This window comes from Schistocerca cancellata, chromosome 7, assembly GCF_023864275.1.
Source record: "Schistocerca cancellata isolate TAMUIC-IGC-003103 chromosome 7, iqSchCanc2.1, whole genome shotgun sequence".
Classification (NCBI taxonomy): domain Eukaryota; kingdom Metazoa; phylum Arthropoda; class Insecta; order Orthoptera; family Acrididae; genus Schistocerca; species Schistocerca cancellata.
Window position 1 is genome coordinate 595,269,573 of NC_064632.1, and position 27,107 is coordinate 595,296,679.

General features: G+C 43.0%; 1 protein-coding gene across 2 annotated transcripts in view; it reads left to right on the forward strand.

The window, feature by feature from the left end:
* Window positions 1–23,819, forward strand: part of LOC126092283 (DNA polymerase lambda-like) — a 161,664-nt gene extending 137,845 nt beyond the window's left edge. For both annotated transcript variants that reach the window (XM_049907800.1, XM_049907801.1), the window contains one exon: window positions 22,689–23,819. In XM_049907800.1, the coding sequence (XP_049763757.1) occupies window positions 22,689–22,793 (105 nt within the window). In that variant the 3' untranslated portion in view covers window positions 22,794–23,819. The remainder of the gene's footprint in view (window positions 1–22,688) is intronic.
* Window positions 23,820–27,107: the final 3,288 nt, after the last annotated feature.

Below are 27,107 nucleotides of genomic sequence, written 5' to 3' on the forward strand. Positions count from 1 at the left end.
AATTTTTTACACTGCCAAGGGACCGTAGACAGTAGTACCTAACATAAATTTCAACTTGATGCTTCTAACCATTCCTGATTAAAAGGGATCTTAACAGACAGACAGACAACAAGATCCTAAAAACATTCTGTTTTTACTGCATGAGATACGGAAACTTAAAAATCATTGCTTGTACATTCTTTAATGTTGATTTTTCTCTTAGACAGTACTGGATGAGGGCACCTAGAGTTGTTGATGTCCAGATTTGGTTTAATTACTACAGTCAAATTCCCTAAGTGGAGTGAAATGACATTCTGCAATAGCTGTTGACAGTTTGGTTTCAGATTCAACAACCTACAGTGATTTAGCTGTAAAACCAATGTCAGTGGTGTATGTTGCCATAATGTTCAGATGTTAACAATAAAAAGAGTATCAATTGGGATAGATTGGAACTCACCACATAAAGAAGGTATTGTTTGTGGTGTTTATGTTGCTGGAAACACTGTGAGGTGGAGGTCAACATCAAGGAAGATGCCATATTGGATTGAGGTGGCCCAGATGAAGCAAATGTGTTGAAGTTATGAAGAAATGTGGATAGGATGTCCCCATCCTCAGTACAGATCATGAAGATGTCAATATCAAGATGTCATCAGTAAATCTGAACCATATGAGATGTTAGGGATTCTGGATTTCATTAGATGTGCCATGAATAGGATAGTGACACATGGGTTCCCATGGCCACACCATGGATTAGTTTGTAAGTGGAGCCTTCAAAGGAGAAGTAATTTTGGGTAAATATATAGTTGATCACGGTGACCAGGAAGGTGGTTGTTCTAAAATCATACAACCGTACAACCAATTAGAAGAATGAAGGTAAGCCAATAAATTAAGAAATGGAGTTAAGTCACATGCCCTCCAAGTTGATAAATAATGTTTTGAATGGATTTTTGAGTCCATGATAGTGGACCAGAAAACACACAAGCATGTACCTCTGACAGTTAACAGACTACCTGCAGGAAATGTATTTGTAGTAACACGATTCACGTTTCCGTTGCACTTCACCTAGTGTAGACCGGGAACTGTCTGCTAGACCTGCCCGATGTGATCTGACTGGGCCCGGCCGTGCTGCCGGAGTTGTTGTCGTTGTTGTTATGCCGGCAGAGGTCGCGTCCGAATTCTCGCGTGCCCTCTGGTGGACGGGACTCTACTTGCAGCAACTACCGTCCGTGATGCACCGTGCCAATGTGCGCCTCCTGCGATCTTTCTGCTGGCTACAGCACTCCTCCTCCTTCGGGGGGTGCAGCCACTGTGGTCCACTGCGTCGGAAGGTGGAGCGTCAAACCGGAGCGATGACCTCCACATCCATTGGATGGCCGGAGTCGAGGGGACCTGCCAACCCTCGAGCCAGAACCTTCGAATACGGCTGGAAGTGACCCACACGAAGAGGCCCCCGTCGTCCCACAACCGGAGCCCAGGACAGAACGGGCGACAAGCTGTCGAACGCCGGATCCTGTTCCACCTTGGGAGGGTCAAGACCCAGTGGCGGGGACGAAGGGGAAGGGACGACCCCAGGTGAACCAGCCTCCTGAGAAATCGGGCCTGCTAGGGGGGCCGGCTCTTGCTGTGGCATCTCGAACGATGGTGATGCCGGTGCTGGAGCTACTGGAGGCTGCCAAGGCTGAGAACCATCGCAGTGCGGCAGAGTCACAGCGGGGAGAGGAGGTAGCATCCCCTGTGAAACCAACACAGGTGCCGGCAATGGGGAAGCCGGTGTCCGAGCGGTCGGAGGGTGGGTGCCCGAACGTGGACGTAGCTGATTTTGGTGACGACGTACCACCCGGTCCGCCGCCTGCAAGGTATAGAGCCAGCGGCCATGTCGGCGCAGGACCACCGCCGGTATCCAACGTGGATTGCGACCAAACCCACGGGCCCAGACTGATGTACCCAGTGGAAAGCCAGGCACTCCGTTTTGTGAAGACTGGCGAGGACCAGGCCGGAGGAGGTGCAGCAGAGTCCGAGGTTGACGCCCATGGAGGAGCTCTGCGGGGCTGCGTTCTCCCATTGGTGTGGTCCGGTATGCCGTCAAGAAAAACGTCAATGCTTCCTCCGCAGGAAATTTGTGCACATACTTTTTCATCTGCGTCTTAAATGTGTGCACCATGCGCTCGGCTTCCCCATTCGATTGTGGATGGAAGGGGGGAGAGCAAACGTGCCGAATACCGAAGCGCCTACAAAAATCCTGGAAGGTCTGTGAAATAAACTGCGGTCCATTGTCCGAGACCAGGGTGATTGGCAGACCTTCCACAGAAAAGATTTTTGCTAGTGCCTGGATTGCAACTTCTGAAATGGTTGAGGAGCAGCGAACCACATATGGGAATCGGGAATAAGCATCAATGACAATGAGCCAAAAGCCATTGAGAAACGGGCCCGCAAAATCGATGTGAACACGTTCCCATGCTTGGGTTGCCGGCGGCCATGAAGAGAACGCTGCCCTGGGAGATGCTTGTTGGCTCGCACACTGGGAACAGGCGGCCACCAAGTGCTCAATTTCTCTGTCAATACCGGGCCAGTACACGTCTGCGAGCCAAGGTTTTAGTACGGGAAACACCCCAGTGCCCCGCATGTAATAACGTGAGGACCTCCCTTCGTAAACCTGCAGGAACAACCACGCGAGGAGCTGTATCATTGGTAGCCAGAAGGAGAACTCCTTCCAAGACCGAGAGGCGGTCTCGTAGAAGAAAATAATTACGAAGAGGGTCTGAAGCCCGGCCCAGAGGGCGGGAAGACCACCCCTGCTGAATGAGGCGAACTACTTGCCGGAGAACCGGGTCAGCCGCCGTTTCCCTGGCGACTCGAGAACTAGTGATCGGGAAGCCATCAACCGCTTGGCGGGACGCCACATCCAAATGAAAACACATAATCTCCTCTCAATCGAACGTAGGATCTGGGCCCACCGGAAGACGGGAAAGAGCGTCGGCGTTGGAATGCTGTCCTGTAGGGCGAAAATGAATGTCATAATGGTACTTAGAGAGGAACAAGGCCCAGTGCTGTAGTCTGTGGGCCGCCCTATCCGGGATCTGAGAGGCGGGGCCAAAAAACGATATTAACGGCTTATGGTCAGTGATTAACTGAAACTTCATGCCATACAAGAAAGGGTGAAACTTGGTAACAGCGTAAACAATGGCTAAAGCCTCCTTTTCCACCTGGGAGTAATGGGCCTGCACGGGACTAAGCGTTTTAGACGCAAATGCCAGTGGTTGCTTGGAACCATCTGCGTTGCGATGGGCCTGGACCGCCCCCACCCCATACTGCGAAGCGTCTGTAGCCAGGACCAACGGCTTATGGGGATCAAAAGTAGCGAAACAAGGGGCTGACGTGAGGAGGCCCTTCACCGAGGTGAACGCTCACTCACATGCAGGCGACCAATCAAAAGGAACACCCTTGTGCAGAAGGCAGTACAGGGGGTGGGCTATAGTGGAAGCCCTGGGAATGAACCGGTGGTAATAGGCTATCTTGCCTAAAAAAGCTTGTAACTCTTTCAGTGAAGCGGGCCGAGGAAGGTTGACGATACCTTGGACCAAACTTCCTAGTGGCTGGATGCCGTGCCAAGATATGGTGTAGCCCATATACTCAATGGACGGTTGGAAGAAGGTTGACTTATGCAGGTTGCAACGCAAGCCCACAGACCTGAATTTGAGAAAGAGGGTGCGAAGGTTGTGCAAGTGTTCCTTCGTACTGCGGCCTGTGACAATTATGTCATCCAGGTAATTAATACAATGAGGGATTGTCGACGTGACATGCTCAAGATAACGCTGGAATATCGCCGGGGCACTGGATATTCCAAAGGCCAACCGCTGGTATTGGTAAAGGCCAAACGGAGTGTTGACGACCGCCAGCCGTTTGGAGTCCTCATCAAGTGGTATCTGATGATAAGTCTCCGACAGATCGATTTTCGAAAAATATTGGCCTCCCGCCACAGCGGAGAACAATTCATCAGCACGAGGCAAAGGATAGGTGTCCACCACCAATTGTGAATTAATGGTGGCCTTGAAATCGCCACAAAGACGTAATTTTCCTGAGGGCTTCCTTACAATAACGAGGGGCGAAGCCCACTCACTGGAAGAAATGGGAAGAACGACCCCTAGGGCTGTCAGCTGGTCGAGCTCTTCCTTTACTTGAGGGCGGAGAGCCAAGGGGATCTGCCTGGCGCGTAGAAAACGCGGGCGAGCCGACGCCTTCAACGTTAAGTGAGCTTCAAAATCTGAAACACGTCCCAGGCCCTCCTCAAAAATATCTGGAAAGTCTGAGATCAAGGATTCCAATGATTGATAGGGAACGTCTTCGGAGACCAACTGTATGGTGTCAGTGATAGAAAAACCGAAAGCTTGAAAGGCATCCAGGCCAAAAAGGTTAGCGGAGCTCACATCACTGACAACAATAAAAGTAATAGGCCGAGTGACTGTTTTGTAAGTCATGTCGGTAGTGAATTGACCCAACAGGGGAATGAACTGTTTACCATAACCGCGTAGACGCCGGTAAACTGGCGCCAGGCGATCCAAGGTCGGAATAAGTTTGTGCATTCAACAACAAAACTGCCACGCCCGTATCTACTTGCAGTTGTAACTGGCACGACCGAACCGACACCTCAATAAAGAGTTTGCGTGCCGATGCATCGGGAGCCTGGCCCGATGAAACTTCCTGAATGTCAACGTCCATGTCCGCTGTACCTGCTTCCTTCGATTCTTTTGAGGCTGAGCGGCAAACTTTAGCAATGTGACCTTTTTTATTACATTTGCGACAAACGGCCCAACGCTGGGGGCACTCTGACCGATCATGATGTATATAGCATGACGCACAGGACGGCAACAGGGGCCGGCGGCCAGAATTTTGTTTACGCGCCGCGCGGGAGCGGCCGTAATGGCCGGACTGTACCGCTCGCACGTCGTCGACCCCGGACACAATGGACGCGGCCGCGCCGCCCTGAACCTCCGCGACGTCGCACCACGCTTCCAGCTGTTGACCTGCTGCGTGAGAGACTTCATACGATTGAGCAATGGCCAGGACTTCCTCGAGGGAAGGGTCTTCTAACTGCAGGGCCCGTAGCCGGACCTCCCTATCAGGGGCCGAACGAACAATGACGTCGCGTACTGTAACGTGGGCATACGACTCTCGCGACTGCTGCGTGACAAAATGACACTTGCGACTAAGACCGTGCAGGGTAGCTGCCCACGCCCGGTAAGACTGATGGGGCTGTTTCTTGCATTGATAGAACTCGACCCTAGCCGCCACAACATGCGTGCGGCGGCGATAATATGAAGACAGCAAGGAACACAATGCATCAAAAGACAAGGACGAGGGTTCCTGCAACGGCGCTAGCTGCCGCAAAACGTGATACAGCGAGGGAGATATCCAAGACAAGAAGAGAGCACGACATACCTCCGCATCGGCAACATGAAACGCCTGGAAATGCTGCCGAAGGCGATGTTCATATGCGTCCCAATCCTCTGCCGTCTCGTCATACGGGGGAAAGGGAGGAGGGAACTGCGCCGGAGCAGACGGCGTGGAGAGCAACGCCGGAAGCACTTGTTTCATGGCAGCCATGAGCTCCGTCTGCTGCGCAACCCGCACCAAATCCTCCATGCCGTGGAGAAGCTGCGAAACTGGAACAACGACGCAAAACGCGAAAGAACAATCCTACTCGTCGCCAAATTGTGTAGTAACACGATTCACGTTTCCGTCGCACTTCACCTAGTGTAGACCGGGAACTGTCTGCTAGACCTGCCCGATGTGAACTGACTGGGCCCGGCCGTGCTGCCGGAGTTGTTGTTGTTGTTGTTGTTGTTGTTGTTGTTGTTGTTATGCCGGCAGAGGTCGCGTCCGAATTCTCGCGTGCCCTCTGGTGGACGGGACTCTACTTGTAGCAACTACCGTCCGTGACGCGCCGTGCCAATGTGCGCCTCCCGCGATCTTTCTGGTGGCTACAGCAGTATTAAACTTCATAAAGCAGCTAAAATCAGTTTTAATAAAGTTATGCAGACTTAGCTGGAGAATCCTATTTTGTGAACGCCAGCTTTGTATTATTTTCCACAGAAAATTTTCTACTAATGAGGATTGAAGGATGTAATGCAATGGCTACTGACATTTTGTTTTAAGACCTAACAATCTGCAATGATTCAACTTTAAAAGCAATAGTCAGTGGTTTGTCTGACCATGGCAGGAAAATGTTGGCAGTAAAATTTACTGGCTGGTTAGGTACAGATCATAGAAGAGAAGTATTGTATCACATAAAAGTGAACAATGACTGCATGACAAGTTTAAAAAGAAATTATGAGAATAATTCTGGGTAGAAATTTGTAAAGTAAGCAGTATTGATAGAAAGTTTAACTGTCTCTTAAACATATTCCTAGAGCATTTTGTGTTGTTTTCCTCTAAAACCCTTGATGGTAAAGTTGAACAGAAACAAGATAGGGAGTGAATAACTAGTAGTATTGAAGTATCCTGTGCTGGGAGGAGCTCTTTACGTAATTCAGAGAACAAGCACTAATGAAGATTTGAAACTCCATTACCACCAATATTGTGAAAGGCCATGGCTACATTAAAAGGCCAGATGCCTGTACTATGCTAAAAAATAAATCACTTGAAGAATAAGGCAAAAATTATTTGGAACACTATTAAACTAGAGACAAACAAAAATAGTAATTCAGATGAAATATAGTCCCCAGGAAGTAGTGCTTTCAGAAATGGGAACAGTTTCAAATCATTGGCCATCAAGTTCATTTATTAGTTTCTCAAAAAGGCAGCAAACACAGCACCTAGTGATAAACAGATACAGCTGCAGTTTAGTTACTTGTGCAAAAATTTCATGCACCACTAACAGGCATAGATTCAAAGATAGAACCTCTAAGGAGAGTACAGAAGTTATCAGGTCATTTTTGCTGTTATGTTCTTCAATCCAAAGACTGGTTTGATGTAGCTCTCCAGGCTGCTCTGTCCTGTGCTAGTGTCTTCATTTCCAAATAACTATTGGAAACTACATCTGTCAGCATCTGTTTATTGTATTCACTTTTTTTTCTCCCTCTACAAATTTTACCCCTGTATGTTATTAATGTAATATAAAAATCATGTTTACTTTATATTCCTAGAGAATTTTTTGTTGTATTCCCCTAAAACCCTTAATAGCAAAGTTGAACAGAAGCAAACATAAGAAGTGAATAATTTCTAGGATTAAAGTATCCTAATCTGTCTGTAATCAATGAATGATTTGAGGCATAATTTCCTGCCAGACTTGAATATGCTGTAGTAACACCCATATACAAAACTGAAAATAAGCAAACTATCTCTAATTATGAGAAAGTCTCTTCTGGTGATGGTGGTGGTGGTTGTTGGGATGTTTAAGGGGGACTAAACAGCTAAGGTCATCAGTCCCCTCTTCTGGTGAAACACTGACTCAATTAACTGAGTTATGTAAACAGAACTTGTACAGTGCCTCTCAGTTTGGTGTTCATAAAGGATTCTCGACAGGGAAGGCAGAACAACTCATAAATACAGTACTGGCATAACTAAAGAAGAAAAATTATGGTGATTACATAGACTTTCCCAGTGTAATAAATGTTTATGCTCTTTACAGGTAAGCAGCTAGATTTTATCATCCTGATGACACAATGTTTTGACAGATCAATTGGCCACCAACTTTAAGTGAGAATGCTGGTGCACAATCACATCAGATTTATACCTGTGGAACAGGCTGCTGCAGTTGTGCAAGAAGTAGAAGGACTGCTTTCTTGTGAAGCAAAGACTTTCAGTGCTGTAGGCAGTAGAAACTAATAATTTTATATTTAACAAAATAGGATTCCATGTCATACTCAAAACAAAACCTTTATCTATATTAATAATGTCATTGGATAACCATATTTCGATGGATTCTTTATGTACACAGTCCCAATAATGGAAAGCCAGAGAAATAATTTGTGTTTCCTTAAACACCATTTTATGCCCTTCATTGAGACAATATTCAACAATGACTGGTTTGTTAGGCTGAAGCAAATGTGTGTGATGTTGATGTTCCACACATCAGTCATAAACCATACATAAAGTCTGTCTAATACAAGTCTTTTTCACAATGACAGGGAATTTGATATACTCCGGACTTCCTCAATCCCAAACATCTTTACCAGATCCAAGAAGGCTCTAGTTTTGGCCAAAGCCAAAAGGACACTTTCCATGTCATATTTTCTGAGGATTCTTGAAATTTTCAAAGAAATGCTCCCTGCAAAGTGTAAAATAGCAACCATATTTACAGGTGTCCATTGTTGGTGCATATGGTTGGAAAACATGAACAATATGATGATCAATATATCCATTTTCCTGAAAACAACCTCAAGGTAATTGAGTTCCTGCATCAAATTATGAGATTCCAAAATAAGTTCTCTTGACCAGTGTACATGAAACACCCATGCATTGACGTGATGGATGACAACTATTAGCATGGAGGTAGCAGTCCATTTGCATAGTTTTATGGTATACTGTGTGTCCTTAAGTCTCATAATCTTTTATGTGTACTAAAAACATCAAAAAAGATAATGTGCCATCTTTTTCAGTTTCCACTGAAAATTTGATTTGTGGATTACGGCAGTTAAAATGATCTAAAATCAGAAGAAGTACTTCCATTCCATGTGGCCAAACAATAAAAATATCATCCATGTATCTCAAAAAACATGTGGGTTTATGAGAAGAAGTCGTGAGTGGGGTATCTTCAAAATCTTCCACAAAAGATTGACGGCAACAGAGGAAAGAGTGCTCTCCCTACCACACTGTCAGTTTGTTCAAGAAATGTACCATTAAATAAAAAATAATCGATGTCAATACACAGCGACACAGCTCAGTAGCTGTATCATTCAAAAACTGACCAATTCGCAAAAAGAAACCTCCAAAGGTACCCAAGTAAAAAGTGAAAAAATATCAAAACTAACTAGTGGGTCAGATGTTGCAATGCATAGGGACTCCAAGCATCAAATAAAATCAGTTGAGTTGGATATATGATGTTCATATTTCCCCACCCAGGCACTAAGAATAGAAGCAAGATATTTGCCATATTATAATTAGGAATGCCCAAATTGCTGATAATCGGAAGAAGTGGTTTTACAGGTTCATGAACCTTGGGTACACCATACAACCTTGGAGAGACAGCCGGCCATGGATGAAGTTTTTGTTCGTGCTATCCCATTTGTACTACCATCTGATCCAGCAATGGAAACTTATAAATTGGTTGCTTTTTTATCATTTGCAGAGAGTATTTCTATGAAAATTTCCAGAATCCTCAGTAAATATGATATTAAAGGTGTCCTTTGGTCTGTAGCCAAAACTAGAGCCATTTTGTGATCTGGTAAAAGTGACTTGGGATTGAGGAAGTCTGGAGTACATAAAATTCCATGTCATTGTGGAAAGGGTATTGGACAGACTATTCATACTGTTTGTGACTGCTTTTGTTAGTACATATTGCCAGTGGTACTGTAATTTTTCACTTCACAGAGGGCAGCCCTCCCACTTCACACATGCACAGAAGCCTTTTCCCAAGGTATAAAGGAACAACCATATCTGATGTTACCTCAGTTCTGGCATGATTGTGAACCTGCAATCTCACCTGAAGATGGCAGACAGTTGGAGCATTGAAATAATGTGTTCTCGGGATAGTGAAATCCAACTGCATGTCTGTGAAGAGTGTCAATGAGGGAAATTATTGTTTTGATATAATGTGTGACCTCATCTTTGATTGTGTGAATGTTAGCTGGAAATGCCTACAAATGATTACAGCTAACAGCTTGTTTCAGTCTCACGAATACTCAATGTCAGACAAGCAATAAAGATCTGTTAGCACTAGGAATAATTGTTGATGTCCATAACACTAAATGAAACATCCCATGAAAAATTCCTTGGTGTCTAACTGGACTGGTTTAAAAGGAGTTAACATTAAGATAAACTAATCAAATAACTCAGTTCAGCATTTCTGTCCTGAGAAGCAACAAGTGTTGGCTTATTTTCTGTACTTTCAGTTTCTACTAGCTTAATAAATTACCTTATAGGGTAATGCACCTGATGCATATAACATGCTTATTGAAACATGGAAGCTCCACTTTAGAAAATCAACAATATCAGGAAAAGGATAGTGTTCTACTGACATTAAAGATGATCCATTGAGTTGCTGATAGACACAAAAGAAAGACTGTTACACATAATAGCTTTCAGCCAATCCTTCTTCAGCAGAGAAAACACATGTACATTCACACAAGGAAGCACAACCCATCCATATGTGACCACTACCACTGGCAGCCCCAACTGGAAGGCAGTCCTTATGTGAAAAGCAATATGGAGGGGAGTGAAAAGGGGGAAGGGAAAGCAGGATACAGGTAGGGGGAGAGAAGAGAGCAGTCCGGTGGGGTGTGCAGGAACTAGATGGTTGCCTAACAAGACTGCCAGAGGCAGCATCGTGAGATGGAATCTGAGGGGAGGGGAGGGGGAAAGGGAGTGGAAGTGGAGAGGAGCAGGGAAGGTGAAAGTATGGGTGTGTGCATTGGCAGAGGGCAGCAAACAATGAGGGTGAGGGACTGTGAAAAGGGAGGAGGTGGTAGGACAGAAAGGGTGGAAACTGTTGGGTAGAGGGTGTGGGGATATTATATTACTGTAGGATGAGAATGGGATGACTTTGGGAGGAAGAATGTGATAAGGATAACTCCCATCTGTGCAGTTCAGAAAAGCTGGTAATGGGGAAGAGATCTAGATGATCTGGGTTTTGAAGCAGCCATTGAAATCAAGCATGTTGTGTTCAACTGTATGTTGTGCCACTAGGTGGTCTACATTGCTCTTGGCCACAGTTTGGCTGTGGCCATTCACTCTGGTGGACAGCGGGTTGGTTATCATGTCAGTATAAAACCTGTGCAATGGTTGCAGTACAGCTGGTATACAACATGGCTGCTTTCACAGGTGGCACGGCCTTTGGTGTGGCAGAATAGGAAGTGCTGAGAGGATGGATTGGGCAGATCTCCTACCTGGGCCTTCCACAGACATACAATCCGTGTGTCAAGGAGTGAGATTGAGACTGACATTGGGGTGGGCAAGGATATTGTGGAGGTTGGATCGGTGACAGAACACCACTTTGAGAGGTGTTTGAAGGATCTTGGATAGGGTGTCCATCATTTCAGGCCATGATGCTAGATAATTAAAGTCCTGACGAAGGATGTGGCTGAGTTGGTCCAGTATTGGATGACAAAGGGGACACTCTTTTGTAGCTGGTTCTTGGGGGCGGGGGGGGGGGGGGGAGGGGTGGCAGTTCCTGTCTGTGAAAGCATTTGTGAGTCTTTCTGTATACTGGGAATGGGAGTAATTGTCATTGCAGATATGTTGTCTTTGGCTATGCAGGCTGTAGGAGAGTGAATTTTTGGTGTGGAAGGGATGCCTGCTGTCAAAATGCAGGTACTGTTGGTGGTTGGCAGCTTTAATGGTGACAGTGGTGTAGATAGAGCCATCAGAGAAGAGGAAGTCAGTGTCAAGGACGATGGCATGCTGTGTTGAGGAGGACCATGTGAAGCAGATGGGAGAGAAAGTGTTAAGGTTGTGAAGAAACGAGGCTAGGATGTCTTGGCCCTGAGTCCACATCATAAAGATATCATAAAGAACCTTAATGAGACCAGGGTTTTGGGAGGCTAGGAATGTTTCCTCCAGATGACCCATAAACAGGTTGGCATAAGAGGGTGCCATGCTGTCACCTATTGCTGTGCTATATATTTGTTTGTGTACATTCCTTTCAAAGGAAAAGTAGTTGTGTCAGGATAAAGTTAGTTAGATGAGCATGAGGAATGTTGATGAATAGGGAAGTGGCATCAACAGTGACAAGTAGGGAACCAGGAAGTAAAGGGATGGGGATGGTGGAGAGTCAGTGAAGAAAGTGATTGGTATCTTCAACATGGGTGGCTATATTATGGGCAATTGGTTGGAGTTGCTGTTCAATGAGGGCTAAAATCCTTGCAGTGGAAGCACAATAACTAGCTACAATAGGGAATCCAGGATTGTTGGGTTGGTGAATTTTGGGGAGCATGTAGCAGGTGGCTGTGCAGGGTGTCACAAGTGTGAGGAAGAAAATGGGTTCAGGAGCCTAAGACTTTAAGCAGGGATGGGAGGTTAGGTTGGACTTCTGGGATGAAATTGATCTGACACAGTTTATAGCTGGACGAGACAGGCAATTGGCAGAGGTAGCAACTCAGGTACGATGACTAGATCGGGGTTTTGAGACTGATTATTGCTATCCTTTCCTCTGCTGAAAGGTTGGTGTGCTTGGGAAGGGACCTGGGGAAGAGTAGATCTTAGACAAGTCCAACATGGTTAAAATTTGGTGAAGAGCTGAAGATGAAGCCTTTGGATAGGACTAAAACGCCTGTGGGGCTGCGGATTTTGGTGGAAAAGTTAACAACAGTGTTCCAGGATTGTTTTGGCTGTGCATTTGATGGAGTGCTGGTAGGAAATTTTTGGGGATGTGGTATGTTGGAAAGGTCCTCTAAGCAGGTCTGGGTGCTATGAAGGACTGACGAGGAGGAACAGTGTGGGTAAGACAGGGATCGGATAGTGATGTCCCAAGATCTCAGCAGGTTGGATAACTCATAAAGATGACATGTGGAATGCTCTTGCAGGTGCTGGAAAGCAAGGGATTCAATTTCAGAGATGTGATATATGTAGTAGAGATTGCACAGTAGCAATATCTCACAGAGGGAGCAGATTTGAGTCTCAGATGCCTATGCTGTGGAAATGTATTTTTGTAGCACCAGGTTTGTAAGGGACAAGGACTGGTGGAATCTGAAAAGGTGAAAGTCATTGTGAAAAGAGGAATGGGATCCAGAGAACAGAATTTTTGTGGTTACGCCATTGTGTGTGTGTGTGTGGGGGGGGGGGGGGGGGGGGGAGTTCAGTGGTTTACTGAGCATTTAAGGAACAGGATGTGGGACTAGGTTTTAGCCAGGGAGAGGGATGCTTTTCTGAACTGGTGGAAAAAGGTGGAGTAGGTGCCTATTGTCTCAGGGTCAGCATTGGGGGGAGGGGGGATGATGTAGGAAATGGGCATATGAAGGAATCGGATGGTTGTGAAGGGAGCTGGATAACAGTGAAAGGTGCATAAAACTACATACTGACATGCAAAAACATGCATAGATGCCCAAAACATGCACAGATACATAAAAATATGCCATGATACATGAAAATATGTCAAAATATCCACAAATATGTAAGAAACATAAAAAATATGGTAAAAAGGAACTAATGAGAAATGCGAGTTCATTGGGCACGGGCAGGTAGGAAAATAAAATGCGAAAACATGCAATGGAGGAGGAGGAAATATGGTCAATAGGAATAATTATAATTGTCAGCAGGAAGAATTTGGGGCATGAGATGCTGCACGGTCACGTAGCCATGCGTTGTGTGAAGACGAGATCATTGATACAGTGGGGCTGGAAGTCCGAGTAGTCAGAGTATATATGGTTTGAAAGGCAATCAAAAAATACTGGAAGTAAGATGAACGGACACTGAGAAGAATAATGTGTTAGAGAATAGTAACAAAGGAAAATAACACAGGGTTGTGGGATGGAAGAAAAGCCATTAGACAAAAATCGAACAATGGAAGCTCTAGGTTGGAATATCAACAATATTAGGGAAAGGTTAACATTGGTACTCACTATAAAGATGACCAGCTGAGTTGTAAACAGGCACAACAAAAAGAATGTTACACGTTATAGCTTTCTGCCAAAGCCTTCTTCAGCAAGGAAAACACACATGCAGATTCACACAAGCAGGCTCATCTCATGCACACATGACTGCTACCATTGGCAGATCTGACCCAAATGCGGCTGTCACAAAAATAGCAATCTGGAGTGGGGCAAGAAAGGGGAAGGTATAGCAGGGTACAGTTTACTAGATTGTGGCCTGACAAGACTGCCATGTGCAGCATTGGTAGGTGGGGTGTGGGGAAAAAAACGGGTGTGGAAATAGAGTGGAGCAGGGAAGGAGAAAGGATGGTCAAATGCAATTGGGCATTGGGAGGGGGTGGCACACAAATGAGAGTTGAGAGGGGAAGAATCAAAATGCCCTGGGTTGTGAAGCAGCCATTGAAATCAAGCATGTTATGTTCAGCTGCATGTTTTGCCAAAGGGTGGTCCACTTTGCTCTTCGCCAATTTGGCAGTGGCAGTCCATCCTGGTGGATAGCTGGTTGATAGTCATACCAATACAAAAAACTGAGCAATGATTGCAGCAGAGGTGGTACACAACAGGGCTGCTTTCATTGGTAGCCTGGCCTAGGACAGCGTAGGATAAGCCTGTGACAGGACTGAAATAGGAAGTGCTGGGTGGATGGATTGCACAGATCTCACACCTGGATCTTCCACAAGGGTGTGATCAGTGTGGCAATGGTTTGAGATTGGGAGTGGTGTAAGGACGGATTTTCCTTTGTTACTATTCCTAAAGGTTTCCTCTTCTAGTATCCATTCATTCTCTTCCTTCTTGTGCTTTTTCATAGCCTTCCAAACTGCACTCACCCCGACCCCCGAGCCCCAGTTTATCAACAATCGCGCCTGCACACAACACACGGCCACGAGACTGTGTGGACTGTAGTCCAGTAACAGCATCACAAAAAAGGCCCTTTGCTTGCAAAAGATGAGGTAGAAGATTTTATTTTTTTTATCTTGTGTATGTAGTTGAGAGTATGCTGAATCCAAGGAAGAAGGGTCTTTTTTTTCAGATTTTTTCTATTTCTTGGGAACTATGCATCCTACTGAAAATGTTGCCCTTGCCAAAATGAAAGGACATTAAATTTGGTGTCAAGTGACTGTGCAGCCGTTGGCCATAAACAGTTATCAAAGTTCGTTCATTTTTACTAACTTGGCTAAAAAGTTGGCTCCAGTGCCTAACTCAAAAACGACTACTGCGAATGAAATATGTCAAGTTATCTAAGCTGTAGAGCATGAAATTTCATGTTACAGAATCATATAGCTTTTCAGTTTTAGGCATTCTCAAGCGTTCATACATTTGAAAGTCAAAGTAATTCCATTTTGTTGTTTTTTTGTAAGTAAGAAAGAACTCTATATAAATGAAAAAAAAGTGTGTTGCTTCGTCACATGCAGGGATTTCTGCAGTAAGGTCACAGTCATTTCTATCTTCACTATTGATTGCCTTCAGTACATTCATGTACAAAGATTTATTGTCGACTCAAGATTTATTGTCGACTCTCTTAGTGCAGTTGGATTCGCAGCTCCATATATGGAAGCTTCCCTGCCTGAGACATCCTTGACTGTACAACCTGAGCAGCCTAAGATAACCAGTGAAGGCTTCATCCACTTCATCTCTGACAATGCTGATTTTAACATCTGCATGATTAATGGGTTGATAACTTTCCATCTTGTGGGAGAAATCATAGCAGTCTCTCCATACACAGCTGTTTAGTCTGACAAGAACATTGGTCGGGAAAGAAGACATTCAACGTCTAAATTTTTGTCTATCCAAGTGATGCTTCAAAAGGGGAACAAAGGCTTCTCAAAGATCTTGTTGCTTAAAGGCACCAGGTTCTTCATCAGATGTCGTTTCTGATGAAGATATAAATGCTGCAGTCACACAGGAGAAGTTACTAGCAAATAAGAGACCAAGAACCACTTGACTTTTAAGCTCTTGAGGAAATATGAGGATAGAGGTATTAAAGTACTGCAGGCAGAAGAAGATGCCAATTCAGTAATTGTGGAAACATCTATTTTCCAAGTTGCTAAGTCTGACAGTGCAGCAATCATAAGTGAGGACATAGCATGCTTGTTCTCATAACGGGTCGAGGAAACAACTACAACAACCTGTACTTCTGCAAACTGGGAAGAAGGAAATCAGCCGGAGTGTGATACTCTAGTAGTTCTTTTAATTTTTATCCTGCATTTACCCTTTTTCAGTCATGCCTTCACAGGATGTGATAGCATATCCTCTTTTTTTGGCCAAGGAATAGGGAAATGGAGCAACAACCGCACCTCAAAGTTCTTGTTAAACACTCAGTCTTTCAAGACTTAATAGCATAGGCTGGAGAACAGCTGATGTTAGCACTGTATGGAAATTCCAACTGCACTACTTTGTATGACTTCAGGTACGAGCTTCTTGTAAAGTCTGCTCTGAGAAAATCTTTCAAACTTGAAAGGCTACCTCCAACATTGGACACAGCATGGTGGCACTCATTGCGATTCTACCATCATGTGCAATCTTGGCTAGAAGAAAACTGATCCATGCCAGTGGTATTGGAAGAAAAGCTTGTCATTCTTGTTTCCTGTGAGGATGAAAATAGGTGTGGCACCACACACACTACCAAAGACAGTTTCGTGCTCATGCAAAACAGGATGAACAGTATTATGTTGATGTAGCAAAACTGGACTGAACTGCCCCTCAACGTGCAAATTATTGTTGTGGCTTATCTTGCAAGAATGCTTCAGAAATTGTGCTCGACAAGGATGAGGAGGAGATAGAAGGTACACTCGAGGATGGGGAAGTTGGTGAAGGTGGTACTATGAATCCTGAAGAACAGATTCTGAACCAGGACCTGCTGTAGTCTTCCAAATGACCTGGATGGAATTGAAATTTGATAAAATGTTAATCTCTGATATTTAAAATTTTTTTGATGTTGTCGTTTCCTTCTATTTGTTCCATTCATACAAATTTTATATTACTCATACGTCAATACATATTGGCCATTACCATGTATTTGGTTTTCATTTTAGCATTCCACTCTTACCAATTAAGGCAGGTATAAAAGCGAATATAGACACACATGAATGAAGAAAATTAGAAAGACATACATAGAGAACACATATGTGCTCATTAAAGAGCAGTCTTCCCACTGGAAATTTCATTTCATTGAATAATTTTGACTTAAAAAGAACAACAACAGAATGGAATTACTCTGACTTTCAAGTGTATGGACACATAATAGTGCCAGAAGCTGTAAAACTAGATGCTTTTGTAACATGAAATTTCATACTCTACAAGTTTGATAACTTGAAATTTTTTATTTGGAGTAGCTGTTTTTGAGTTATAGATGTTAGAGCCGGATTTTTAGCCAAGTTGGCAAAAATTAACGAAATTTTACAGTCGACTGTGGCCAAATGGCTGCATCGATTTTGACATTTGAAAGGCCTTTACATATGTCTGCTTGTGTCTGTATATGTGCAGATGGATATGTGTGTGTGTGCGAGTGTATACCTGTCCCTTTTCCCCCCTAAGGTAAGTCTTTCCGCTCCCGGGATTGGAATGACTCCTTACCCTCTCCCTTAAAACCCACATCATTTCGTCTTTCCCTCTCCTTCCCTCTTTCCTGATGAAGCAACCGTTGGTTGCGAAAGCTTGTATTTTGTGTGTATGTTTGTGTTTGTTAGTGTCTCTATCAACATACCAACGCTTTCGTTTGGTAAGTTACAACATCTTTGTTTTTAGATATATTTTTACATAATTTCACATTTTTGTGCATATTTCCATGTGTCTTTGTGTATTTTTACTTATTGTACATGTTTTTGTGAATCTGTGTGTTACTGCATGCCTGTAGCATCTTTATGCACCTTTTACTGTTGTCCAGCTCTCACCCCAACTTGACACCTTCATTTGCCCATTTCCTATGTCATTTCACATTTCCCCAATGCCATCACTGCCACAACGAACTCCTGGACCAACTTTCTGCACCAGTTCAAAAAAGCACCCTTTTCCTGGCAAAAATTCAGTCCCACATCCTGTCATGTAAATGCTGCCTAAACCATGGAATGTCCCCCAATGGCCTAGCCACAAAAATTCCATTCTCTGGATCCCACTCCTCTTTTCACAATGACCTTCACATTTTCAGAGTCCTCCAGTCCTTGTCCTTCACAAACCTGGTACTACAAAATTACATTCCATGGCACTGGAATCCCAGAACCACCTCTGTTCCCTTTACAAGATACAGCCTATAATTCTCAGATGCAACAATCCTGGACACCCCCTTGTAGCTGGTTATTGTGTCCCTACTGAAAGGATTTTGGCCTTTATTGACCAACACCTCCAACCAATTGCTCATAATCTAGCCTCCCACGTGAAACATTCCAATCACTTTCTTCACTGACACTCCACCATCCCCGCTCCTTTATTACCTGTTTCCCTACTGGTCACTATTGATGCCACTTCCCTGTACGCCAACATTCCTCATGCCCAAGGTCTTGCTGCAGTCAAACACTACCATTTCCAGTGACCTTCAGACTCCAAACCTGCTACCTCATTCCTCATATACGTAACTAATTGTATCCTAGCGTGTAACTACATCTTCTTTGAAGGGAATGTATGCAAAGAGATCTGCGGTGTAGCCGTGGGCACCCGTGTGGTACCCTCGTATGCCAACCTATTTATGGGCCATCTGAAACAAACTTGCCTAGCCTCCCAAAACCCCAAACCTTTGGTCTGTTTCAGGTTCAATTATGATACTTTCATGATACGGATCCAGTGCCAAGACATCTTATCCTCATTCCTTCACAAGCTCAACATTTTCTCTTTCATTCATTTCACCTGGACCTCCTCAACTCAATGTGCCATCTTCCTGGACATTGACCTCCTCCTCTCTGATGGTTCTATCCCTGACTCACTCCACATTAAACCCACCAACTACTGACAATACCTGCATTTTAGCAACTGCCATCACTTCCACACCAAAAAATCCCTACCACACAGTCTTAGCATCCAAGGACAGCGTACGTGCAGGGACAAGATTTCCATTTCTCAGTATACTGATAGCTTCACAGAGGCCTTCACAAACAGGCACTGTCCTCTTGACCTAGCCTGCAAACAGATTTCCCATGCCGTTTCCCCATGCGCCCGCAGTGCTCCCACCACCCCCAAGAGCCAACTACAAAAGAGTGCCCCCTTCGTCACTCAATACTACCCTGGATTGGAGCAAATGAACCACATATTTTGACAGGGCTTTGATTATCTAATGTAATTCCCTGAAATGATAGACATCCTACCCAAGATCCTTCCCATCCTTCCTAAACTGGTGTTTTGTTGTCCAGTGAATTTCCACAACATCCTGGTCAATCCTGTCATTCCCCATCACAAGCCCAACCCCTTGCTGCAGTAATCATATCTCTGTGCAAGACCTAGATGCAAGACTGGCACAGTCCATCCACCCAGCACTTCCTATTCCGCACCATCAAAGGCCGGGCCACCTGTGAAAGCAGCCATGTCATATACCAGCTCTGCTACAACCATTGCACAGCTAGTTATATTGGTATGACTACCAATCCACTGCCCATCAGGATGAATGGCCACTTCCAAACTGTGGCCAAGAGCAAAGCAGACCACCTTGTGGCACAACATGCAGCTGGATATAACATGCTTGATTTCAATGGCTGCTGCAGAACATTTATTAATTAAATTATTTATTATTATTTATTAAATTTTAATGAAATAAATTAAAGCCTCAGAACCTAGGCCATCTAGATCCTCCCTCTACTATCAGCTTTTCCGAACTGTGCAGGTGGGTGTTATTCTTACAACACATTCTCTATTTCTTAAATTATCCTGCCCTTGTCCTATGGTAACTTACTGTCCGCACATCCTCCACCCAACAATTTCCGCCCTCTCTGCCCTATCATCTTCTACCTTTTCACAGTCCCTCACCCTCATTGTTCACTGCCCTCTACCAGTACGCCCACCCATCCTTTCACCATCTCTGCTCCTCTCCACTTCCACTCCCTGTTTCCTCCCCTCCTCCAGATTCCACCTCCTGATGCTGCCCCTGGCAGTCTTGTCAGGCCACCATTTAGTTCCTGCACACCCCACCAGACTGCTCTCTTCTCTCTCCCTACCTGTATCCTGCTTTCCCTCACGCCAATCCAGATTGCTTTCCATGTGACAGTTACATTCCAGTAGGAGCTGCTAGTGGTAGTGGTCATGTGTGCATGGGGTGTGCTTGCTTGCTTGTGTGAATGTGTGTGTTTTCCTTGTTGAAGAAGGCTCTGGCAGAAAGCTATAATTTGTGACAGCCTTTTCGTTGTGCCCGTGTGTAACTCAGAGAGTCATCTTTATGCTGAGTAGCAATCTGTTCTTCTCCTGGTATTGTTAATGCGCATTCAGCAGGAGGAAGCAGTAAGAACATTGTGTAAAGCAGATAACTGTAAGTATTACAGAAATGATTTTCAGGGTCTTGGAATTCTGACACTCACTTCCAAATACATTTACTCGTTAATGGGTTCTGTTGTTGATAGTAAAAACCTTTTCATCTGAACGGTGATTTACACATTTGCAATACGAGACACAAAAAATAATTTTCATTTAGACTTTGCCTTCTTGTCTATGGTTCATAATGGTGTAATTTACGTTGACAGGTAGATATTCAGCAAGCTTATATCAAAAGTAAAGCAGGAAATTGGGAATCTTTACCAATTCAAAACAAAATTAAAAGCATAAATCATTAGCTGCTCTTACAGATTATGTGAAATTCGGTTTTGAGGGATGGAAATGTATTGTTAGCTACATGGCAAGTAACATCATTTGCTACCAAGCTGCATGACAAGTGGTAAATCACAGTAAACAGAAGTTAATATTCACAGACATGGAAAAATATTTTTGACACTTTGATTGTAATCAAATTCAGGGTAACTTTTTGATTCCGGCATTGTGGAAATCGTCGGGTTCTGAGGTAAGGAACTCATCAAGCCATGTTTGGAGCACATTCTCATCTGAAAAGAAATTTCCTTGAAGGTTGTTTGATAGAGAGCAGGAAAGGTGAAAATCCAAGGGTGCAAGATCAGGTGAATAAGGTAGGTGCAGATTGGCTTCCCAACCCATCTCTTGTATAGCATTTTTGTCAGTCTACCAGAAGGTGGTTGGTCATTATCGAGGAGTAGCCTCCCTTCATACAATCTTTCTGATTATTATTGTTGTGCTATGACTGCAAGACATCTCAGTTGTTGACAATAAAGATCAGCACTGATGGTTATACCTCAGGGAAGCAATTCGTTATACACCATACCGTTGCAGTTCCATCTGATGCAAAACATCATCTTTTATGGATGCGCACTGTTCTTTGTATAGAGAGTTGTTGCTTTGTTTGAGCTCTGCCATTCCTTTCTTTTCCTGATGTTAGCATAAAGACACAATTTCTCATCAATAGTAATGATACAGGATAGGAATGTTGTTCACGAGCCAGTTGACAACAAGCAAGCAGAGATGCACATATGACCACCCTCTGATTTTTGTAATATTGGTTTAGAGCACGCAGTACTTATAAATGCAATTTTCGAACCCTTTTCATTGCAAGCAAAAGTTGCACAATGGCAGAATGATCACAGTTTATCACATCTACCAGTTCTTGAGTACACTGATATAGATCATTGTGGATTGATACATTTAAACAATCTTCATCAAACCCTGAAAGTCTTCCTGAATGTAAAGAGTCACTAATGTCAAAATGATCCTCTTCAAAAAGAGAAAACCATTTTCTTGCTGTTTTCTGTCCAATGGCATTATCCCCATTCATGGTGCAAATATTTCTGGCTGCCTTCACTGCTGTCACCCCTCAGTTGAACTCAAACAGGAGGATATGTTGGAAATGTTCCAATTTCTTCATTTGGCACTCCATTTCCTAGCATCCACAGCTCCACTCATTATCTCCAAATGACAATATGTAAATTCAAATAGCAACAGTGAACTACAGATGAAAAATGACAATCGGTAAATAAATTCATAGCAACCAGAATACCAACATGAAAGATAAAAATGCTGCAAAGTTATGCACCAACCTAATAACTGGTGAACAAATGCTACCTATGATGTATGGAATCTGAAGATCACCAGCATGTGGCTAAAACCAGTTATAACAGTTATCAAATTGCATAACTGCACCTAAAATAAAAAAGGACTGACAGACTATGGTTTGCATGCTGACATTGCAGATTAAAAGTAGGTGCATGAAGGAGACTTTAAACCTGACAGCATTGTCTTCACCATGATGCCATTTATGTTAATGTTTTTTGTGCCATTTTTCATAGAGAAGGTTTAAGGGTTGTTCTTCAATGAAGTAAGTATATTCAGAATAGCTCATCATCGTATATTGTAACTATGGAGATCTTTGTGTCGACTGCACGATAAATCAAAGGCCTTTATTTGGCACCACCTCATTAGCATACATATCTATGTGGAAGAAGTTAAATGGCATTTACAATGTCTGGATTGGCTGCAAGAACTGGGTTTCCAGAACTTTGTTGTTAGTTCCGCATTTGTCTAATCTCATGATAGTAGCATCACTTTCTCTAAATGTGCTATTCAATGCTTTAGAATACATTTTTGGTCAAGTCGTGTCAAAAAGTGCTCACATTGGACACTTTTTTTGAAACACTAGTACTTTTCATTTTCGTGTACATCATCATCTGCCAAGTTGTATATAAGTTCTGCAGTTATGATCTGTCAGTGCTTTTAACCACTTCTCCCTGCCTCATATAACTCTCTAAGCTTGTGAACAATTTTAACTCTTTCTGACCACTCCCATTCTGTACAGCTTTTTACCATATGCTGTTTGTATACTGCTGGCTTGTATCCCTGAATGCTATAAATATTTCAAAGCAATACTTGTATAGTTTAAATGAAACTAAATTACTAAAATAATATAAAAAATATACAGTACAATTGCTTTTGTTGCAGGGCTCAAAAATCATAAATGGACATATTGTTGACACACCTACAGAAGAGTCAGTTTTCCTGCATCTCGGTTTGCCTTACCGACGGCCTGAGGAAAGAGATCAGTGAACATTAGAAGAACATCTTGTAATCTTAATATATTACTTTCATATTGCATTAGCTGTGGATTGTGGTATGTTCTGCAAAATGTTGGCATGCATAGTTGACTAGTCAGTGTAAAGATCATTCTTTTAGTCTGTTTCTTCTCAGCAGACAGTATCAAATTACTGTGGGCTGAAGAAGGAAAATTTTGGATTTTTCACAGTGTAGATGAAATAATATGAATACATACAGGTGATAAATATTATTGTTATTTATATTTGTCATAATAAATATTTTTAAAATGTTAAACCTTATAAGCCCATTTTATTTATGATATCACAATAAAAAATCAAGTTAACCATGTCACTAGAAATGGAATTTTCTTTTCTGCAAAGATCATTGTTACTTTGTTTCTGATGACTCACTGCAGTCTTCTTATCTTGAGATCTATCAGTACAATCCACACAATAGGTTGTCTGTTTCCATAACACTTGTCATGTCAAGCCTTATGCTCATCAGTAATTGTACAATAGTGATGATGCAGAACAATAAAATTTTGTTGAAAACTAGGAATTACTGTGTTCTCCAGAAAAACAGTGATGCCTGTTTTCATGAAATACAAGTGATCCTGCATTTCTCAATAATAGAGAATAATAAGTCACCTGAATCATTGATAATCACTTTATTTGTTGCCTTTAATAGAATAATAATATAAAATAAAAACACTCCAAGTACTATTCAGTTAGAAAATGTGTGTGTGTGTGTGTGTGTGTGTGTGTGTGTGTGTGTGTGTGTGTGTGTGTGTTTTTCCGCGTGCGATCGCGTAATGGCATGTGCACACACGCGAATGTTTATCAATGTTGCAGTGATATATAATGGAAATTTGGAGCCTGATTGTAGTGTTGTTACATAAATGTTGTATTGAAGTTAATAGAGCAAGGAAATATGTAAACAAAACTGTATGTTTGTAGCAGATTTTCAAATTTAAGTGATTAATTTTGTGTTTTATTGTTGGTCAATTACTTTCTATTAAAATCTTTTTTATAAACCCTCTGTAATTTGTATTTATTTCACCTATCAATGTATTGCAGTGTTCAAGACACTAGTCTTATGTGTAGAAGTCCATTTGGGTTTCCCCTTGATTATCTCTACGTTGCAATGTCACCAAGTACATCCCATAACTGTTGTAACATATGAAACCCGTTGCATGGTTGCTGAGATGTTCAGACATTATGCTGGCTTACACTCACCTTTATGGATTCCCTTTGGTGCTACTTGAGTACTTCAGGCTCTGGAGATGTCAACAGAATAGTTATTCAATGTTGGTGGTCTTGTGGACCATTCTGTATTTCAAAGTACGTCTGTAATATCAGAGATGTGAACTTTTGCAAAAGAGTTGGAATCCCATCTTGGAAAAGACAGAAAGTGGAGTCCAAGTTTAAAAATAAAAGAGGAAAATTTTTTTTTAATTTCCAATATATATGTTAGGTTGATAATTTGTGAAAAGTCAAAACTCAGTTTTAACTCATCACAAAACATGAAAAGTATGAGATATAATGTATATTTAAACAGTGCCACAAACAGAAATTTTGTTTACAGGAAGGTCAACTCCAAAAGCTTAGCACAGTGTCATGTTCAAATAACCAGTAGAGCCTGTCAAATGGAGTTTCCGAATGTCAGAAAATGTAGTTGATGGAAGATATTACATCATTCTGTCCCAACTGTTTGTAAAAGATATTTACGTATCTTTGGATTTCTTATTGTTGACTACATTATTACTGAATATGAGAAGAATCAAGAATCAAACTAACTGTAGTTCACTTAGCTGGATAAGACTCCAATGAGGCACAAAGTTCTTTTGCAATTGTGTTCTTCGGGTTTTTATTTTAAAAAGTCCAGACAAGAAACTGATTGATAATTAATGCAGTTAGATATACAATATTAAACTGCTATCACTCTCTCTCATGGTATCTCAGTATGATTGACAATGTGCTTTCATATGTTCACCTGAGTTGTTCATTCCATATTTTTTTTGGTGATTTTTCAGTAATCAACATAGTTGTCATCTTTGCTTCAAACTATATTACACATACTCACTGTCTCAACTGCAACCGGACTATGCAGTAATTTTGATCTTGCGCTGGTTTTTATAGCAAAGTTCAACTCTCAGCACCTGCTACGTCCTTTGAGTCTCACTTGTTTTCCAGAGCCTACCCTGTTATTCCATGAGTTTATTTTGGTATTTTATAGCTCTACTGGATGATCTGGTCAGTGAGACCTTAATAAATAGTGTGTTGGACCCTATGCTTTGTTTACATTGGGAACTCCATTCTGCTTGATTAGGTTTTTCAATATTCTTATTTTGATAGACTCTTTAATTATGCTGTCCCAAACACTTGCATTTGCACCATAATACTGATCTTTTTGTATTTTATTTCATTATTATGCTTGCAGCAGTGCTTGGCGGCATATAATTTGCTCAGTTACATTGTTGTGACTCGCCTATCTTTCAAAGTGCCGCCATGCAGCAGCCACACCACCTGAGCAGCCAGCCAGCCAGTGGCCGCTAGACGTGAACTCGGTGCTGATTTGAATGTTACCGTGTACACGTCTTACATTCTCTACTAGCTCCGTGACTTACATGTGTTGTGTCGTTTTTGAAATATATGTGTCCAACTTGACGTTATAACAATTGGCAACAAGGATAGGATTTTTCATTTTCATTGTTGACCCACAGGTTTCCATGGCTACTTTAGAGCAACTATTACAAGGTCTCATTGAACAGCAAACGCTTCTCACATCGGCGATTTGCAATTTCATCTCGGCATCAAATGCGGGGCGTTTCTCGTCGTTGTACATCCTTTTCCTACTTACGACAAGATGGCGGAAGACTGGTCTGATTACGAAAAACGTCTTCGACAGCACTTCTTGGCATTTCACGTCGCGGACAACCAAACATGTAAGTCTCTGTTCCTTTCATGGATTTCACCTCAAATGTATCGGTTGTTGTCACAATTGGCTCCTTAGAAAGATCCTGCGTCTTTGTCCTTTGCTGAAATGTGCTCACTTCTGTCCGTATATTTTCAAAAGCATACACATGTGGTAGCCTCTCGTGCTGCCTTTTATTGTTGTCAAAAACAACCAAATCAGTCCTATCGCGCTTGGGCTGCTGAATTTTATGGCCTCAGTAGAAAGTGTCAATTTGTTACTGAATTTCACAAAGAATCCTATGCCAATTCCATGGTACGGGATGCTACTATCTGGTCGGCACCCAACAAAGAAGTTAGGCAACGTGCCCTTCAGTTGGCAAATCCGACTCTAGATGAAGTCCTATCCATCGCACAGTCATTTGAAATTTCTTGCGCCACTGGAGCGCAAATAGAGGCGACGTCAGGGAAATACAACCTCTGTGCGCTGTTGACGAAGCGTGCAGCATGTCCCCGCCGGCCGATGTGGCCGCAGTACGCTCCCAAGCGCAGCCTCGGTCTAACCGTAAACAAACCTCTAAGAAACTGCAGCAAAACCCCCGGCAACTTCCTACATGTCCGCGGTGTTTTACGAAACATTCACGGGAGGATTGTCCCCAAAGTTGGGCCGTGTGTCACAATTGCAAAAAGAAGGGTCATTTGTCATCCGTTTGCAAATCCAACCACATGCCTGATGTTCAGGACCGTGATGCTGATTCTGCCTCTGTGTTGTCTGTCAATGGTACTTCTTCCCTTTCAGGAAAGTTATCCCTCACTGTCCAAATCCTTGGTCGGGATGTTCACATGCAGGTGGTCACTGGTTCTGCTGCCACCATCATCAGCTCTCAGTCGTATCTTCAGTTGGGTTCTCCAATCCTATCACCTGTCACTCGGCAATTACGGACTTACAATAAACAGAAGATTTCTCTCTTGGGACAATTCAATGCGGAGGTATCTTACAAATTCGTCGTTCACACTGTTACCATATTTGTGGTCGACCATAGTAACGTGGAAGATCTTTTTGGTTTCGATGCCTTTTGCGTTTTTGGGTTCTTCATAGATGACTCTGTCAATATCGTCTCTGATGCTATTCCTTATGCTCAATTGGATTCCTTGTCAACGACATTTTCATCCCTTTTTTCTCCTGGGTTAGGCCGTGCAAATGTCTGAAGCTCATATCACACTCAAACCCACTGCTCGGCCTAAGTTTTTTCAGGCTCTGCCCATTCCTGTGGCCCTTCATGATCGGGCCAAACTGGAGCTGGATCATCTCACTGCTTCAGGGGTCTTGCTTCCTGTCACTTCCAGTGAGTGGTGCTCTCCTGTCATTGTCATTGCTAAGCTCAATGGTGATATTCATCTCTGTGGCAATTTC